The 19,783-nt window shown below is 49.4% G+C and overlaps 1 protein-coding gene across 1 annotated transcript in view; it reads left to right on the forward strand.

The window, feature by feature from the left end:
- angpt4 (angiopoietin 4) overlaps window positions 1–19,783 on the forward strand; it is an 89,495-nt gene that overhangs the window by 58,646 nt on the left and 11,066 nt on the right. The window contains exons 6-8 of the mRNA XM_078236911.1: window positions 11,639–11,757; window positions 15,264–15,365; window positions 19,364–19,530. Coding sequence (XP_078093037.1) covers window positions 11,639–11,757; window positions 15,264–15,365; window positions 19,364–19,530 — 388 coding nt within the window. The remainder of the gene's footprint in view (window positions 1–11,638; window positions 11,758–15,263; window positions 15,366–19,363; window positions 19,531–19,783) is intronic.

The raw sequence follows: 19,783 nt of genomic DNA on the forward strand, positions 1-19,783 counted from the left end.
ATGCCCTGCTCCAACACTCAGGCCAATTGTGGCCCATGTCCATCCTCACTGTGCCTTGTCTTGCCGTGGCCAATTGGGGAGTGTCCAAACTCTTCATTATCTGACTGCTTCCCATTTTTTCCATTCTTTCCCTGCTGTAATTATTACCGATAAATGAGGATTAAAATAACATGAAAAGTAAAGCACAGGTTTTTTTAATGCCCCAATGATTTTTCTCCCAGCAGTGTCTTAGAGATTACCCGTCCATCCCACGTGACTCCTGGACAGTCCTGGAGAGTTGGCATCCTGTGCCCGCTCCAGACTATGGTCCTTTGTCCTGCCGTCCCCCCTCCCTCCCTTCCCCACACCTGCTCTCCGCACACTCCGAGGGCAGCTACTGGTGAGGCAGCGGCCTAGGATTTATTTCTGTGCAGTATTTAAACGAGGCCTCTATTTCGCGTTGACCTCGAAACTCTCAGTGAGGCCAGACACTGCCTTCCCATAGTCACTTCCCACTTCAGCAGAGTCGATTCTGAGGAATCCGGATGGAATTGATTTGAGGAAAGATTGGATGGGCTGGTATTGCCTTTTTTGGAACAGAGGAGGCTGAAGGAAGATTTAATTAAGATACATAAAATCATGAAGGGCCTGGAAAGAGTGGATGCGAAAGGCCCATTTTCCTCAGTCAAGAGCCGGGGAGGCATAGATTTGAAGCAATTGCGGGAAGGGTTGAAGGGGGATTGAGGAATAATAATTTGGCTCAAAGGATAGTGGTGTTGTGCCTGCCGCACAGTCTGTTTTAACCCTTATACGATGGACAAAGAATTGCGAGTAGACTTCTTGTTAGTACAACCAATATTTATTTAAAACACACAATCAATAATCACCCATCCAACCAACAATAAGTTATCACACAGAAATACTAAAGTTCAAGTCCAATACTAGACCTTGACTTAACTTTGCGTGACTGGTAAGTACCCAAGCAGGTATTGGCCCTTATCTGTGTGTTGGCATCTGTAGTCCTCTGCGTAGTCTGGCCCTTTGTCTGGTCTGACACTCTGGCTCTGGTCTTCCTTCCTTCTCGGGTGTGGTGGCTCTCCTCGTGCTGGTCGTTGCTGGTGACGGTCACCGTTGTTGTAGCTCGTTCGTGGGGTCAGAGAGAGAGAGAGATTCCTGATTGCGCAGCACCCTTTATACCCCGTTGGGTTTCGCGCCCCTTTTGGCCATTGCCAATCAATCGATCAGGACTTGATCACCCTGATCGATAAAGTCCAATCGGGTGCTGCCACACCAATCTCTGGGTGTGTCCCCAACAGCCATGTCTGTAGGTGCTGCGGGCACGTAGGGTTCACACCTCCCTCCCAAATAAGGGGTTACGGCGCCCTTATGTCTGGTAAACAACCCAGTTTGACCAGAAAGTCCCTTTTGTCCTGGAGATGACCCATATCCTGTGTATTCACCCGTCAGGGTTGGAGCCTGTTTATCTCTGTCTTTTAGGCTGCAGCCTGCGGTTTTAGTTCTTGCCCAATTGCTTTACAAATTGCCATTTTAGGTGCCCGTTTGACCTCAGTGGTGATCTGGAATTGGCTGTGGGAGAGGCACAAACTAACATCACCTTTAAAAGCCACTTGGGCGTGAGCCTGAAGCACTGTAACCTCCAGCACTACAGAGCCGGAGAGTAGGATAAGGCTGGATAGCTCCCCTTTGTTCAGCACAGATGCAATGGGCCAGATAATCTCCTCATAGAATCCCTACAGTGCAGAAGAAGGCCATTCGGCCCATCGAGTCTGCACCGACCACAATCCCACCCAGGCCCTATTCCCGTAACACCACGTATTTACCCTTGCCACTCCCCTGACACTAGGGTCAATTTAGCATGGCCAATCCACCTAACCCGCACATCTTTAGACTGTGGGAGGAAACCGGAGCATCTGGAGGAAACCGACGCAGACACGGGGAGAATGTGCAAACTCCACATAGTGACCCGAGGCCAGAATTGAACCCGGATCCCTGGCGCTGTGAGGCAGCAGCGCTAACCACTGTGCCTCCTGTTCCATAACTTTACTATGTTTCTATGAACCACAGGCTAAATGGTTTCGAATTTTGTTTTATCAACATTATTTGCCACTTGATACTTGATCCAAACATAGAATTCCTCAATAAATTATTCCAGCATTCCACCTATTCACATTGATCACTAGAAAAATAATCTTGAGGTCCGCCATTTGACCTCCAAAGTATTGGGTAATTCAAGGCACGCCAGTAAAGTGACCTCCTCATCTTTCGTGCATATTCCTGTCAGACAAGAACTTGAGACAACAGAAAAGAGAAGAAATTAAATGTAAGATGTGTCCAAACGTTTAGCATCACAGGGCGAACGGCAATGAAATTCAATTCCCAGCGTAAATTCGCTATGAAAATATGTCACATTTGAGCTCTCCCATGGGACAACTTGACGAGGGAAAGTGGTTTTAATACATTAGTGAAGTGGAGGGTAGGCGAGTGATGGACTCTCGGAGTTGTCTGTCTTTCCAGCCGCTTGTTTGGAGATTTCTGATACAGAGATTTATTAACATCTTAGATGTTGCCACGACTGGCTGGAAACGTCACATCGCCCCAGCTTCAAATCTGTGCTCCGTAAAAATGAAAATCTGAGAGATCAAAATAGCAAAAACAAACAATAGGTGGGATTTTACGGCCGTTCCCACCGGTGGCATAGAGTCATAGAGGTTTACAGCATGGAAACAGGCCCTTCGGCCCAACTTGTCCATGCTGCCCTTTTTTTTAAACCCCTAAACTAATCCCAATTGCCCGCATTTGGCCCATATCCCTCTATACCCATCGTACCCATGTAACTGTCTAAATGCTTTTTAAAAGACAAAATTGTACCCGCCTCTACTACTACCTCTGGCAGCTTGTTCCAGACACTCACCACCCTCTGTGTGAAACAATTGCCCCTCTGGACACTTTTATATCCCTCCCCTCTCACCTTAAACCTATGCCCTTTAGTTTTAGACTCCCCTACCTTTGAGAAAAGATATTGACTATCTAGCTGATCTGTGCCCCTCATTATTTTATAGACCTCTATAAGGTCACCCCTCAGCCTCCTACGCTCCAGTCTATCCAGCCTCTCCTTATAACTCAATCCATCAAGTCCCGGTAGCATCCTAGTAAATCTTTTCTGCACTCTTTCTAGTTTAATAATATCCTTTCTATAATAGGGTGACCAGAGCTGTACACAGTATTCCAAGTGTGGCCTTACCAATGTCTTGTACAACTTCAACAAGACATTCCAACTCCTGTATTCAATGTTCTGACCGATGAAACCAAGCATGCCGAATGCCTTCTTCACCACTCTGTCCACCTGTGACTCCACTTTCAAGGAGCTATGAACATGTACCCCTAGATCTCTTTGTTCTGTAACTCTCCCCAACGCCCTACCATTAACTGAGTAAGTCCTGCCCTAGTTCAGTCTACCAAAATGCATCACCTCGCATATTCCAGTTCCGTCAAAGACTCACCACCGTGGGGGATGAGCTCGACACGGAAAACTCCGTAGACATTGACAGGACCAGAAGACCCCGACTCTGACAAATCCTTTTCTCACTTTAAACTCAAAGGAGTAGAAACCATGTTTGTGCAATCTGTCCTTGTAATTTAACCCTTTCAGCCCTGGTTTTATTCTGATGAATCTGCACTGCAGCCCCTCCACGGCCGGTATATTTCCTCTGACAATCTGTGTCCCCGAACTGAACCCAGTTTCTGTTGCCGAGGACCCCAAGGATTCTTCCTTCAACAGCAGAGAAAGAACAGATGATCATGTTCAGGAGCTTCCTCGGTGCTGGTTCCTGTCATTGGAGGAATTAGAAATAGAAATAGTTGGAGGAGGAAATTCCCAATGAATATTCCAGGGATGTTTGCACTCAGTGGAGTGATGAGGGTGTTCTGTTTTAACTGATCTTCTGCTTTTATTTCCTGGAATTTAGAATAGAGAGAGGTGGTCACATTGAAACTTAGACGATTCTTATAGGGTTTGCCAGGGTAGATGCAGAGAATCATAGTCGGATTTTTAATTTGATTTGATTTGATTTATTAATGTTACATTGTATGTATTAGCATACAATGAAAAGTACTGTTTCTTGCGCGCTATACAGACAAAGCATACTGTTCATTGAGAAGGAAAGGAGAAAGTGCAGAATGTAATGTTACAGTCGTAGCTAGGGTGTAGAGAAAGATCAACTTAATGTGAGGTAGGTCCATTCAAAGGTCTGACGGCAGCAGGGAAGAAGCTGTTCTTCAGTCAGTTGGTACGTGACCTCAGACTTTTATATCTTTTTCCTGACGGACGAAGGTGGAAGAGAGAATGTCCGGGGTGCGTGGGGTCCTTGATTATGCTGGCTGCTTTTCCGAGGCAGCAGGAAGTGTAGACAGAGTCAATGGATGGGAGTCTGGTTTGCGTGATGGATTGGGCTATATTCACGACCTTTTGTAGTTTCTTGTGGTCTTGGGCAGAGCAGGAACCCATACCAAGCTGTGATACAACCAGAAAGAATGCTTTCTATAACACCTCTTCCCCTTTTTATTGATGCTGGACTGGAGCTGCAGATTTCTCACCCTACCTTCCAGTCTAGGCCTGTTATGAAATGTGCAGCATCCTGGCTCTGGGTCTGTGCAGCGCAGCAATGTGGAAGGAAGCAAAGCTAGGCCCCATTTTTACAGCACTAGAAACAGACAATTCTAAAGGTCCCAGGCACTTTGAGAAACCAGGGAGAAGGGAAGTGGGTAGGATTGGGGAAGTGGATAGGATTGGGAGCAGTGGGTAGGATTGGGGGGCAGTGGGTAGGATTGGGGGGCAGTGGGTAGGATTGGGGGGCAGTGGGTAGGATTGAGGGGCAGTGGGTAGGATTGAGGGGCAGTGGGTAGGATTGGGGCAGTGGGTAGGATTGGGGCAGTGGGTAGGATTGGGGAAGTGGGTAGGTTTGGGGCAGTGGGTAGGATTGGGGAAGTGGGTAGGTTTGGGGGGCAGTGGGTAGGATTGGGAGCAGTGAGTAGGATTGGGAGCAGTGGGGAGGATTGGGAGCAGTGGGTAGGATTGGGGGCAGTGGGTAGGATTGGGGCAGTGGGTAGGATTGGGAGCAGTGGGTAGGATTGGGAGCAGTGGGTAGGATTGGGGGGCAGTGGGTAGGATTGGGGGGCAGTGGGTAGGATTGGGGCAGTGGGTAGGATTGGGGGCAGTGGGTAGGATTGGGGCAGTGGGTAGGATTGGGAGCAGTGAGTAGGATTGGGGGGCAGTGGGTAGGATTGAGGGGCAGTGGGTAGGATTGAGGGGCAGTGGGTAGGATTGGGGCAGTGGGTAGGATTGGGGCAGTGGGTAGGATTGGGGAAGTGGGTAGGTTTGGGGCAGTGGGTAGGATTGGGGAAGTGGGTAGGTTTGGGGGGCAGTGGGTAGGATTGGGAGCAGTGAGTAGGATTGGGAGCAGTGGGGAGGATTGGGAGCAGTGGGTAGGATTGGGGGCAGTGGGTAGGATTGGGGCAGTGGGTAGGATTGGGAGCAGTGGGTAGGATTGGGAGCAGTGGGTAGGATTGGGGGGCAGTGGGTAGGATTGGGGGGCAGTGGGTAGGATTGGGGCAGTGGGTAGGATTGGGGGCAGTGGGTAGGATTGGGGGCAGTGGGTAGGATTGGGAGCAGTGAGTAGGATTGGGGGCAGTGGGTAGGATTGGGGCAGTGGGTAGGATTGGGAGCAGTGAGTAGGATTGGGAGCAGTGGGTAGGATTGGGAGCAGTGGGTAGGATTGGGGCAGTGGGTAGGATTGGGAGCAGTGGGTAGGATTGGGAGCAGTGAGTAGGATTGGGAGCAGTGGGGAGGATTGGGAGCAGTGGGTAGGATTGGGGGCAGTGGGTAGGATTGGGGCAGTGGGTAGGATTGGGAGCAGTGGGTAGGATTGGGAGCAGTGGGTAGGATTGGGGGGCAGTGGGTAGGATTGGGGGGCAGTGGGTAGGATTGGGGCAGTGGGTAGGATTGGGGGCAGTGGGTAGGATTGGGGGCAGTGGGTAGGATTGGGAGCAGTGAGTAGGATTGGGGGCAGTGGGTAGGATTGGGGCAGTGGGTAGGATTGGGAGCAGTGAGTAGGATTGGGAGCAGTGGGTAGGATTGGGAGCAGTGGGTAGGATTGGGGCAGTGGGTAGGATTGGGAGCAGTGGGTAGGATTGGGAGCAGTGGGTAGGATTGGGGCAGTGGGTAGGATTGGGAGCAGTGAGTAGGATTGGGGGGCAGTGGGTAGGATTGGGGGGCAGTGGGTAGGATTGGGAGCAGTGGGTAGGATTGGGGCAGTGGGTAGGATTGGGAGCAGTGAGTAGGATTGGGGGGCAGTGGGTAGGATTGGGGAAGTGGGTAGGATTGGGGGCAGTGGGTAGGATTGGGAGCATTGGGTAGGATTGGGGCAGTGGGTAGGATTGAGAGCAGTGGGTAGGATTGGGAGCAGTGACTAGGATTGGGGGGCAGTGGGTAGGATTGGGGGGCAGTGGGTAGGATTGGGGCAGTGGGTAGGATTGGGAGCAGTGGTTGGGTTGGGGCAGTGGGTAGGATTGGGGGGCAGTGGGTAGGATTGGGGCAGTGGGTAGGATTGGGAGCAGTGGGTAGGATTGGGGCAGTGGGTAGGATTGGGAGCAGTGGGTAGGATTGGGGCAGTGGGTAGGATTGGGGGGCAGTGGGTAGGATTGAGGGGCAGTGGGTAGGATTGGGAGCAGTGGGTAGGATTGGGGCAGTGGGTAGGATTGAGGGGCAGTGGGTAGGATTGAGGGGCAGTGGGTAGGATTGGGGGCAGTGGGTAGGATTGGGAGCAGTGAGTAGGATTGGGGGGAAGTGGGTAGGATTGGGGAAGTGGGTAGGATTGGGGAAGTGGGTAGGATTGGGGAAGTGGGTAGGATTGGGTAAGTGGGTAGGATTGGGGGCAGTGGGTAGGATTGGGGCAGTGAGTAGGATTGGGGGGAAGTGGATAGGATTGGGGAAGTGGGTAGGATTGGGGAAGTGGGTAGGATTGGGGGCAGTGGGTAGGATTGAGGGGCAGTGGGTAGGATTGGGGGCAGTGGGTAGGATTGGGTCAGTGGGTAGGATTGGGGCAGTGGGTACGATTGGGGCAGTGGGTAGGATTGGGGCAGTGGGTAGGATTGGGGCAGTGGGTAGGATTGGGAGCAGTGAGTAGGATTGGGGAGCAGTGGGTAGGATTGGGGCAGTGGGTAGGATTGGGGCAGTGGGTAGGATTGGGGCAGTGGGTAGGATTGGGAGCAGTGAGTAGGATTGGGGAGCAGTGGGTAGGATTGGGGCAGTGGATAGGATTGGGAGCAGTGAGTAGGATTGGGGGGCAGTGGGTAGGATCGAGGGGCAGTGGGTAGGATCGAGGGGCAGTGGGTAGGATTGGGGGGCAGTGGGTAGGATTGGGGGGCAGTGGGTAGGATTGGGGCAGTGGGTAGGATTGGGGCAGTGGGTAGGATTGGGGCAGTGAGTAGGATTGGGGGGCAGTGGGTAGGATTGAGGGGCAGTTGGTAGGATTGGGGCAGTGGGTAGGATTGGGAGCAGTGGGTAGGATTGGGGAAGTGGGTCAGATTGGGGGGCAGTGGATAGGATTGGATGCAGTGGGTAGGATTGAGGGGCAGTGGGTAGGATTGGGGAAGTGGGTAGGATTGGGGGGCAGTGGGTAGGATTGGGAGCAGTGAGTAGGATTGGGGGGCAGTGGGTAGGATTGGGGAAGTGGGTAGGATTGGGGGCAGTGGGTAGGATTGGAGGGCAGTGGGTAGGATTGGGGCAGTGAGTAGGATTGGGGGCAGTGAGTAGGATTGGGGGGCAGTGGGTAGGATTGGGGAAGTGGGTAGGATTGGGGGCAGTGGGTAGGATTGGGGAAGTGGGTAGGATTGGGGCCATGGGTAGGATTGGAGGGAATGGAGGGAAGGGGGGTAGGATGGGTATTGTCAGGTGGTCAGTCTAGAGGGTAGGATGGGTCAGGAGGGTTGGATGGTCAGTCGGAGGATAGTTGGGGGGGGTCGGGAGGGTAGTTGGTATTAGTTGGAGGGATGGGGGGGCTTGTCAGGGGGTTGTCAAGAGGTAGTTGGGAGGTAGTTGGGGTTTGGGAGGCTGGTTGGGGTTTAGTGGTAGAGTATTCCAGGCATAGAATGGAATAGAATAGAACAGTACAGCACAGAACAGGCCCTTCGGCCCACGATGTTGTGCCGACCTTCATCTGAAACCAAGATCAAGCTATCCCACTCCCTACCATCCTGGTGTGCTCCATGTGCCTATCCAATAACCGCTTAAATGTTCCTAAAGTGTCTGACTCCACTATCACTGCAGGCAGTCCATTCCACACCCCAACCACTCTCTGCGTGAAGAACCTACCTCTGATATCCTTCCTATATCTCCCACCATGAACCCTATAGTTATGCCCCCTCGTAATAGCTCCATCCACCCGAGGGAATAGTCTTTGAACGTTCACTCGATCTATCCCCTTCATCATTTTATAAACCTCTATTAAGTCTCCCCTCAATCTCCTCCGCTCCAGAGAGAACAGCCCCAGCTCCCTCAACCTTTCCTCATAAGACCGACACTCCAAACCAGGCAGCATCCTGGTAAATCTCCTCTGCACTCTTTCCAGCGCTTCCACATCCTTCTTATAGTGAGGTGACCAGAACTGCACGCAATATTCCAAATGCGGTCTCACCAAGGTCCTGTACAGTTGCAGCATAACCCCACGGCTCTTAAACTCCAACCCCCTGTTAATAAAAGCTAACACACTATATGCCTTCTTCACAGCTCTATCCACTTGAGTGGCAACCTTTAGAGATCTGTGGATATGGACCCCAATATCTCTCTGTTCCTCCACAGTCTTCAGAACCCTACCTTTGACCCTGTAATCCATATTTAAATTAGTCCTACCAAAATGAATCACCTCACATTTATCAGGGTTAAACTCCATTTGCCATTTTTCAGCCCAGCTTTGCATCCTATCTATGTCTCTTTGCAGCCTACAACACCCCTCCACCTCATCCACTACTCCACCAATCTTGGTGTCATCAGCAAATTTACTGATCCACCCTTCAGCCCCCTCCTCTAAGTCATTAATAAAAATCACAAAGAGCAGAGGACCAAGCACCGATCCCTGCGGCACTCCGCTAGCAACCTGCCTCCAGTCCGAAAATTTTCCATCCACCACCACCCTCTGTCTTCGATCAGACAGCCAGTTACCTATCCAATCGGCCAACTTTCCCTCTATCCCACACCTCCTTACTTTCATCATAAGCCGACCATGGGGGACCTTATCAAACGCCTTACTAAAATCCATGTATATGACATCAACCGCCCTACCTTCATCAACACACCTAGTTACCTCCTCAAAAAATTCTATCAAATTTGTGAGGCACGATTTGCCCTTCACAAATCCGTGCTGACTATCCCGGATTAATCCGCATCTTTCTAAATGGTCGTAAATCCCATCCCTAAGGACCTTTTCCATCAATTTACCAACCACCGAAGTCAGACTAACCGGTCTATAATTACCAGGGTCATTTCTATTCCCTTTCTTAAACGGAGGAACAACATTTGCCACTCTCCAGTCCTCTGGCACCATCCCCGTGGACAGCAAGGACCCAAAGATCAAAGCCAAAGGCTCTGCAATCTCATCCCTCGCCTCCCAAAGAATCCTAGGATACATTTCATCAGGCCCAGGGGACTTATCGACCTTCAGTTTATTCAAAACTGCCAAGACATCCTCCCTCCGAACATCTATTTCCTCCAGCCTATTAGCCTGTAACACCTTCTCTTCCTGAAAAACATGGCCCCTCTCCTTGGTGAACACTGAAGAAAAGTATTCATTCATCACCTCGCCTATCTCTCCTGATTCCATACACAAGTTCCCACCACTGTCCTTGACCGGCCCTAACCTCACCCTGGTCATTCTTTTATTCCTCACATAAGAGTAAAAAGCCTTGGGGTTTTCCTTGATCCGACCCGCCAAGGACTTCTCATGTCCCCTCCTAGCTCTCCTCAGCCCCTTTTTCAGCTCGTTCCTTGCTAACTTGTAACCCTCAGTCGAGCCATCTGAACCTTGTTTCCTCATCCCTACATAAGCTTCCCTCTTCCTTTTCACAAGACATTCCACCTCTTTTGTGAACCAGAAGGATAGTCGGGGTGAGGGGGTAATCAGGGGTCTGGGGGGTAACAGGGTAGTCAGCAGTTGGGGGGGCTGGGAGTTAGTTAGTTAGGTGGTTGTTGGGGGTAGTTGGTGGGGTGGGGTATAGTTGGAAGGTAGTCAGGCATTGGGAAAGTAGTTAGTGTTGGGGTATTCGAGGGGTCCAGTGGCGGCTACTTTCCTAGAGAAAGCCAGGAGTTAGAAGTGGTTTAAATTCTTTAACTTTTCCTGGGTAATGGTTCCGATAAAACAGTCGGAACCGACCAAAAACTCCGATTTTTTTCAGAGTAACAATGACCTCCCAGTGCAGGATAACTGGCCATCTTCCTGGGTAACTGTTTTGCACTCCATGCAAATTTCCTGGGGACCCCCAGTGCATTTTCAGGGGTACGTCCCAGCTACGAACCATGTGGAGAATGGAAGTTTTGGGCCTAGCTGGGGAATCTAGAACACGCGGTCACAGTCTCAAAATAAAGAATCCGCCATTTTGGGCTGCGATGAGGTGAAGCCCCTTCACTCAGAGCGTTGTGAATCTTTGGAATTCTCTAACTCAGGGAGCTGTGGAAGCTCAGTGCTGAGTATTTATGATGTGGAGATGCCGGCGTTGGACTGGGGTAAGCACAGTAAGAAGTCTCACAACACCAGGTTAAAGTCCAACATGTTTATTTGGTAGCACAAGCCACAAGCTTTCGGAGCGCTGCTCCTTCATCAGTTGAGTGGGAGTTCTGTTCACAAACAGGGCATATAAAGACACAAACTCAATTTACAAAATAATGGTTGGAATGCGAATCTTTACAGATACGTGTGTCATGAAGCGTGTATGTCACGACAACACAGAATCGCTGAGCAGAAACTGATAGCCAAGTTCCGCACACATGAGGATGGCCTCAACCGGGATCTTGGGTTCATGTCACACTATCTGTAACCCCCACGACTTGCCTGGACTTGCAAAATCTCACTTACTGTCCTGTCTGGAGACAATACACATCTCTTTAACCTGTGCTTAACCCTCTCTCCGCTCACATTGTCTGTACCTTTAAGATTTGATTACCTGTAAAGACTCGCATTCCAACCATTATTCTGTAAATTGAGTTTGTGTCTTTATATGCCCTGTTTGTGAACTGAAATCCCACTCACCTGATGAAGGGGCAGCGCTCCGAAAGCTTGTGGCTTGTGCTACCAAATAAGCCTGTTGGACTTTAACCTGGTGTTGTGAGACTTCTTAGAGTATTTATGAGGCAGAGATTGATGGATTTTCAGGCTGTGAGGGAACCGAGGGATGTGGGGATGGTGCAGGAAGGTGGGGTTGGGGTAGAAGATAAGCCATGATCTTGCGAATAGCAGAGCAGGCTTGAGGGGCCAAATGGCCTCCTCCAGCTCCTGTTTCTTCTGCCTCCTGTTTGAATCCAGGTTTCCAACACTTGCCATTTCCTTTGTTGTTTTGTTCTGTCAGTTCACAGGCCTGTTTCTTTTTTGTCAAGCAGCGGGGGTTAAGAAGGAAGATAAGATCTTCAGAGATTGTGCAGATGCCTTGGAATCCGGAGCTAACATGAGTGGGATCTACACGATCCACGTTGAGAACATGACAGATCCTCACAAGGTAACCAGCCACTCACGTCCCTCTGTCTGAATCAGCATGGCAACATAAATTTAACCCATTCATTAACTTGGTATCTGGTACTCATGGGTGCCATTAATGTTACAGGATGTACTTACAACACGTTACACACCTTCTATCCTTTTAAACATTCCCATCTTTCACTGGTATGCAAATCTTACTCCTGATGGTCAGAAATGTCTGGGCCACAGGCTGCCAAACATCCAGATCGATCTGGACTATCCAGGAGTTAAAGAATTGGCACGGTGGCACAGTGGTTAGCACTGCTGCCTCACAGCTCCAGGGACCTGGGTTCGATTCCCGGCTTGGGTCACTGTCTGTGTGGAGTTTGCACATTCTCCCCATGTCTGCGTGGGTTTCCTCCGGGTGCTCCGGTTTCCTCCCACACCCCAAAGATGTGTGGGTTAGGTGGATTGGCCATGCTAAAATTGACCTAGTGTCAGGGGGACTAGCAGGGTAAATGCATGGGATTATGGAAATAGGGTCAGGGTGGGATTGTGGTCGGTGCAGACTCGATGGGCCAAATGGCCTCCTTCTGTACTGTAGGGATTCTATGATTCAATGAATCATCCCCACCAGACTGTGGAGAAACACCAGCGGAGGCAGTGAAAACATTGTCTTCTCATTACTGTAAACACTCTGTCTGTTTGTTCTCGAAACACTAAATACGGGGAAAATGTCTCAACAATCATTCAATAGATATCGAAGAGGTTGATTGCTTTCCAATGGGGGAAGAAGGCGGGGCAACATGAGGGTGGACATGTTGGCCAGAGTGTGGGGGAGGGAGGGGCGTGGCTGTTGGAGCAGGAGGTCATGTGACGATACCCCTAGACCAAGTCCAACTAGAGTAGGTCATACTGGATAAAAGCAAATTACTGCGGATGCTGGAATCTGAAACCAAGAGAGAAAATGCTGGAAAATCTCAGCGGGTCTGGCAGCATCTGTAAGGAGAGAAAAAAGCTGACGTTTCGAGATCAGACGACCCTTTGTCTTCTCCCGTCTTAGAGTAGATAACACTCGTATCGGTGTCAAGACTGAAAGCTGGGAGTGAATTACACTCTGAAACAGGTGAGTGATTCACTCCCACTGGATTCCCTCCTGAAGATGGAGATCAGCACCTGACACTTACAGGGTGAGGGTGAGGGCGGAGGGGTTTGGTGCAAGATGTTTTACCCTGCCTTTGAGCCCCCGGTTCACTCACTCCACTTGTCTTTGCTCTAAGTTCTGATTTCCAGCAGCCAGAGGTTTTCCCTGTTTTGGTTATTACCGAAGTTGGTGAAATTGGTCACTAGAACCCTTGCACTGAATGTTGATAATATTAACGAATGGTCTTCCCTTGCAGTCAGGGTGAACTTGCTGAGCCAAGCCCGGATCTGTGTATTTGGAATGTGTCCATTCAGACGTGACTGTGTTCCCAAGAAGTGTAAAAGTTTACAACCCACAAGAAACTGGGAAATATATGTCAATAAAAGGATTCACTTTGAGGGTACAACAATATTGTGGTTCCTTTTCTGAACTCGGAATTCTGAGGTCTGGACTAATGATCTCAGAGATATGAGTTCAAATTCCACCATGGCAGCTGGGTACAACATTATTACTTATTTAGAATGGTTTGGTTACAGCACAGGAGGCCATTCAGCCTGTTGAACAAATCTGGGATAAAAGATGAGTATCAGTAACTGTGACCAGGGATTGAATTTTTGGGGCATCAGGTTCTCAGCCACACCCCACCCCGAATAAAAGGTAACCCAGGGGAACACTGCTGTTCAGAGGGGCTGTTCATTGGCTCATGGCGAGATTCTACTGCTATCTCCGTATTCCCAGCAGTGCCAGGCTCGAGTGGTGGACACGGCTGGGCCAGACTGTGGGTAAGGGCAGAGGATTAGCAGAGCGGGCCTGGCTGACAGACCTCGGAGTATAGGGTGAGGGAGATGGAGGTGGGTTTGAGAGGCCAAGAGGACCGGGGGAGGAGAGGGGAGCATGACCTTGTGGGGTGGGGCAACGCCTCCAATGGGCAGAGGGGTCTCCCCAAAACGAGGTCTCAACCCACCTCCCCCCCGACCCTTCCTGACTGACACCATCTCGCCCACAAAAAGCTACAGGGCTAACGGTTAGGCCTGGGCCTCACCCTGCCTGGGGTAAAATGATGGCAGTGGTGGGAAGAGGCTCCTAACACAGGCATTAATTGGACACTTAAGGGCCTCAGTAGGCCCAGGGGTGAGTGAGCTGCCCACCTCTCCCTCCGTCCCCTGTCTAGTGGGAGAGTGGTCCTGGGCTGTCAGTCAGGCAATGAGCTGGATTTGTGTTGTGTCATACACGCTTCCCCCTCCCCTACTGCCTTCAAACACACCAGCAGCGGCAGGTTAAAACCCAGGCCCATGAAACCACTACTGAAAACCCAGCTGGTTCTTTAAGAATAAAGAACAAAGAAAATTACAGCGCAGGAACAGGCCCTTCGGCCCTCCAAGCCTGCACCGACCATGCTGCCCCGACTGAACTAAAACCCCCTACCCTTCCGGGGACCGTACCCCTCTATTCCCATCCTATTCATGTATTTGTCAAGACGCCCCTTAAAAGTCACTATGGTATCTGCAAAGGGAAGGAAATTCTCCATCCTGGTCCAGCTTGGTGACTCTGAGATGGCCAAGCAAACCAATCAGATTTATTCAAGAAAGTGGCTCACCATCACCTTCTCAAAATGCCGGCTTTGCCAGTGACAGCCGCGTCCAGAGAATGAATTAAAAAATAACAGGAAATGCCTTTAAAATGTTGGTTCACGGGGAAATGGAACTCGCTGTGTTTCTGTCTAATGGAGGTAAAGTGCTCTGTTATTCTGTGAGATTGACAGTGAAACATCATAATGTTGGGACCAGCTACACCTTGCCTGCTTCTGTCTGGAAGGAGGGAATGTTGTTGACAATAGATCCAAGAATTTGATGTGTTTGATATTTGCTTCTTATTAATTGAACACCATGTGTGGTAAACCACTGTTAAGCTTATAGCCTGTGTGTGTGTGTGTGACATGCCTGGGCATGCCCCTGCCAGCCCTGCCTGAGACTCCTCCCCCCCTGGTCCAGGTATAAAGGTGACTGCTCCCAACCCCCCCTGCCTCAGTCGCCGGACCAGTTCATCAGCATGGGTGTGTTCCAAGTCTTTTGCAAATAAAAGCCTATTTGTTCTTGCATACAAACTAGTCTTTGCTTAATTGATAGTGCATCACCATGTTCCTCTGCTCGGGAGCAAACACGTTGCAGAAATTACAGTGTGGTGCCCCTCTCATACTTTGTGCATCACATCATGGTGGAAGAATGTGCCAGACAGTTTGAAATAACGGCATCTATTTTGCTGCCATGCCATTGAGTATTTTTTGGTCATACCTGTTGGAAAGTTTATAAGGCATCCATTTTGACAGCGGGAATTCCAGTACCATTGAACCTTGCACCATTGTGACCTCAGTCAACATCTGTATCACCCTCTGTACACTGCAGGTTTACTGTGACATGGAGACCAGTGGTGGGGGCTGGACTCTTGTCCAAAGAAGAGTGAATGGCAGCACGGACTTTCAGAGGAATTGGAGGGAATATAAAATGGTAAGAGGAAAATGTTTGCATTTATATAGCGCCCTTCACAACCACAGGGTAATGCAAAGTTGTTTCCAACCAATGAAGCATTTATGTAAAGTGCAGTCACTGTTGAAATGTAGGGAATGAGGCAGCCAATTGCAACACAGCAAGATTCCACAAACAGCAATGAGATAAATTTGCAGGTAATCTGTTTCCGTGGTGTTGGCTGAGGGATTCTGGGGGACCCTGCCCTTCTTCAGCTCTAGATTTTTTACAGCTCAGAGGGTAGGTAGAGTCTCAGTCTAGAGAGGGTTCCTCCAACAATGCAGCACTCCCTCAGAGCCATGCATCGACCACTCTTGAAGAGAGTTTATCCTGACACCTCTCTCACACCCTCAGAACTGTATTTTGTCTGACCGTCACTACGTCTGCCGGTGGGCCTGGACATATTCGGGAATCTGGCGCAGGAAGGATGTGGAATGTTCAGTAAGAGCTTGCTGCTTTCCCTCAACCAGGCCACTCGGGATCGCACAGATATTCTACTGCTAGCTGACGGTTGCCAAAGGCCATCACAAGTGATCCGGGTCACCTGGACAGGGGTCACTGTCGAGGTGAATCGTCCGAGGGAGAAGGTCCGAGTGCTGGAAAGAATGAATGACCTCCTCCACACTGCAGGCGTGAGTTTGAGTTTCGTCGGCTGGAATTTTTCAGCTGTTCACGCTGGCGGGATTCTCCAGTCCCGCTGCAGTGAATGGAGATTTGGCAGAGAGTCAAATTCTCTGTCCTCGCTTGTAGTGGAGGCGGGACATGAATGGCTGGAAAATTCCATCCATACTGTGTGAAAGTGAATGAAAGGTGAGTGGGAAAAGTAGGGGCACTGAATAGTTAAGGACTAAACCAGGCATTGAATTGTAAAGCGTCCTTCCTCACCAGCATATGCTGCACGCGTGTGTGCGTCAACAGAATCTGATCATTCCTCTGTGCTTCATATGAACATACGAACACGTGAGTTTGGATGAGGAGAAGGCCATACGACCCCTCGAGTCTCTGCATCATTTGATAAGATCGTGGTTGATCTGATTGTGGCCTCAGCTTTATTTTCCCATCAGCCCCCTGTAGCCTTTGACTCCCTTTGCCAATCAAAAATCTATCCAGTTTACCCTTACAATATTCAGTGCCCCTGGCCCCCTGTCATTGTGCTCCTTCCTGGTGCTGCCCAGCTGCCTGTACGGGTTCCTGTGCTACACCGACCCCCTCCAGCACTCCAGGATGAAGGAGTACAGCGCGAACAATTCCCATTCTGTAACACCCTCTATCTTCAAGGGAGCCTCTGAGGTGCCTCCTCGTTGGGACACAGATATGTAAAGGAGTGGCTTATCTGTCCCTTGGCTCTGTGCCGTCCCTTTAACATTTGGAACAAACGCTTTCAGCTCAGTCACTTCTTATCCCAGACTCCGCCACCCTGAGTGTCAGATTGAGCACAGTAAGAAGTCTCACAACACCAGGTTAAAGTCCAACAGGTTTATTTGATGAAGCAGCAGCGCTCCGAAAGCCCGTGCTACCAAATAAACCTGTTGGACTTTAACCTGGTGTTGTGAGACTTCTTACTGGGTTATTGAAGACATGGGAGACTCAAATCTTCTGGGAAGCTGCATTAAATCCCACCAATTTACATTTAAATTGCATTTGCAAATGTTTGATTGTGACTATTTCTGAGGTTCCTGCCAACAGCAGGTGAATATCCTGCTTGTTTGCTCTCCTGCTATTGGCCGAATTGAGAGTAGGGTTCTCTGACACATGGCATCACACGCAATTCCTCAAACCTTCTCACCATCTTTCCCCTCTCCAGCAGATAGCACACAGTCCAACCCGAAGTATCAATCACCCAGGGTGGGCCTGCTCTTGGGAGAGCTGGTGCAAACTCAATGGACCGAATGGCCTCCTTCTGCACTGTCGGGATTCTATAGTTCCATGGATTCTATGGAAAGGGGCTGAGGATCCTCAATTATAAAATGAGAGGAGGATTGGTGTAGAGTTTCCCAGAGTTGGAAGCTGATGGGTCATTAGCCCTTGAGTCACTCAGGAACTCACGTCTGGTGCTGGAGGATGAGCAGAGAATGATGGGAAAGCTTAGGTCAATGTGTCTTTAAATTGGAGATTTCCGTTCTCGACCTGGAGCCCTCGGCACTTCTGGCCGAGAGTGAGTGACCAGTCTGGATTTAAAAATGCTGATTGTGTGGGAAAGATCTCCGATCAAGCCCACAAGAATGAGTGTAAAAATAGCATCAAACTCCAGAGTTTTACTGTATGCAGCAAGCAGAGTCAGCAGCAAGTAGTATGTAACCATTTGAGAATTTCCCTCCTGATGAGACAAGAGAATGGAACCAAGTGAACACACATGTTCCCCTCCAGGTAAAGGAGTTGAATCTGAATTCCCGGTTGGATTTATTAATGACTCTCTGATGTTTATGGCCTTTAGTTTTGGTCTCTCCTGCAAGTGGAAAGATCTCTGTGATGTCTATCCTCAAACACTTCCAGAATTTTAAAGATCTTTATTCCGTCGCCTTCAGGTTTCTCTTTATCTGGAGACAAGGACCCCAATCTGTTGAGTTATTTTTGATAGCTGTAACCTCTCACAATGGGTTTGTTCTTTCAAAGTCTCTCCCCGGTGCTTTGATCTCCTTGTTGTGCAGCGGGGCCGGGCTCGGTGCAGCTTTCTTATCTTCCTCTTTTAAAGAAAGTCGGGAGATTTCCCCTGGGGCAGCCCATTGTGCCAATACTGTTCATGTTCCAAAACAAAAAAATGTATCTGGCAAAGAGCCTTGTGGACCAAGAGCAAAAACAACTCACAAGCTGGGAAAACTGCCTCTGAAACACAGCAAGGAGCCATCTGACAGGAGTCTGTGAATGCACTCCTGAACCTGACCCCATCGAGATCAACCTGGATCACAGACTAATGCAGAAGGAAAAATAAATGCATCCATTTCCCTGTAACCGTGTCTCTACACGTCACCCAGTCTCTAATTCTTTGCCTCGCTCTCTCTCTGTTTGTCCCACTATTTGTGTTCTTCACTCTCTGCCATCCTGCTTCCCCCCATCCCCCCGACACACACAGCCATATTTATACCCTTGCATCTGTACACTATCTAATTTTATCATTCGTTCTGTGTTGTGGGCTATCAAATCCTCGGCTGCTGGGGTTTCCGGTTTGGCGGCTGACGGGTGACAATGTTGGAATGTCGAAAGCACAGCAGCCACTTTGCACATTTTTTGCACTTTCAGTCCTCACGATACCAGCTCTGTGTCGCCTCTCGGTCACAGCGCAGGTAAGTCAAGGGTGAGGTTTATTTTGTTTTGAAATAGAATCAAGAAAGAGACCGTTTGGTTCAACATCCACACTGACATTTTGCGAAAATATTACTTTTGCCACAGTTTTATTCAGGCTAATTTTTAAATCTACCATCTTTTGCTGCCTTCCCTCCCTCCCTCCAACTTCCTCTCCCAGCTGTCCACCTGGCTCTTGTCAGCAACCCCTTGGTTTTGAGGGGCAGGATTGGAGTTCTTTGCTGTACGGTTTCTTCCTCAGTCAGCCCCTGACTCTTGCGGAAATGATCTGGCAATTTCTGCCGATGCCCGTGGAGCTGCATAGGACCCTTTTCTGAGTGATAGTCTGTGCTGTGATCAAAGTGAAAGTTTGATGAGGTTGGTTTCTGGGTTGCATGGTGAATCTGGGTGACATGTGGAGTAGGAGGCGTGATTACAGCTGAAAATTCAGCAATAAACACACACGCCTGACACATTGAATCAATACCTGACTGTTTTCAAAAACAAGTCACAGAGGACTGGAAGAAACTTTCTGCAACTTTTTGACATAATGTTCTTCATTGGTCTTGTAACAGTTTGAGGAATCCTGAGGTTGTGTGAAAGGCGCTATAGAAATTCAAGTTTGTCCATTTTTTCCTCTGGTTTCCAGTGACATATTGCCCTGGGGCTGCCTTTCTCACGCTCCTATGTTTTTCCGGCAGGGTTTTGGAGATGGGGCGGGTGAGTACTGGCTGGGGAACGAGGCCATTCACCTGCTGACCAGTCACCGGGCCTACTCGTTACGGATTGAGCTGTGGGACTGGGATGGAAACCGGGTCTATTCCCTGTATGAGAGGTTCCGTCTGAGCAGCGAGAAACAGAATTACAGGTACAGTGTTTGCATTGGGTGGAAAATAGTCACAGGGAGACTAATAAAAGTCACCCACAGTAAAACGAATGGTTTCCAAACCAAAATATTACACTCCAAACTTTCCAGGACCTCTGTGGTTCATGAAGTCATTGAACTTGGCAGACAAGATTTTATTACTTTGCACATGTGTCCAGTATAAGTCAGAATCACACAGATAAAATTATTGATTTAATAATTAATGTTAAAAACTCTGTAAGATGGATAGATAGTA

This window comes from Mustelus asterias, chromosome 20 (assembly GCF_964213995.1).
Source record: "Mustelus asterias chromosome 20, sMusAst1.hap1.1, whole genome shotgun sequence".
Classification (NCBI taxonomy): domain Eukaryota; kingdom Metazoa; phylum Chordata; class Chondrichthyes; order Carcharhiniformes; family Triakidae; genus Mustelus; species Mustelus asterias.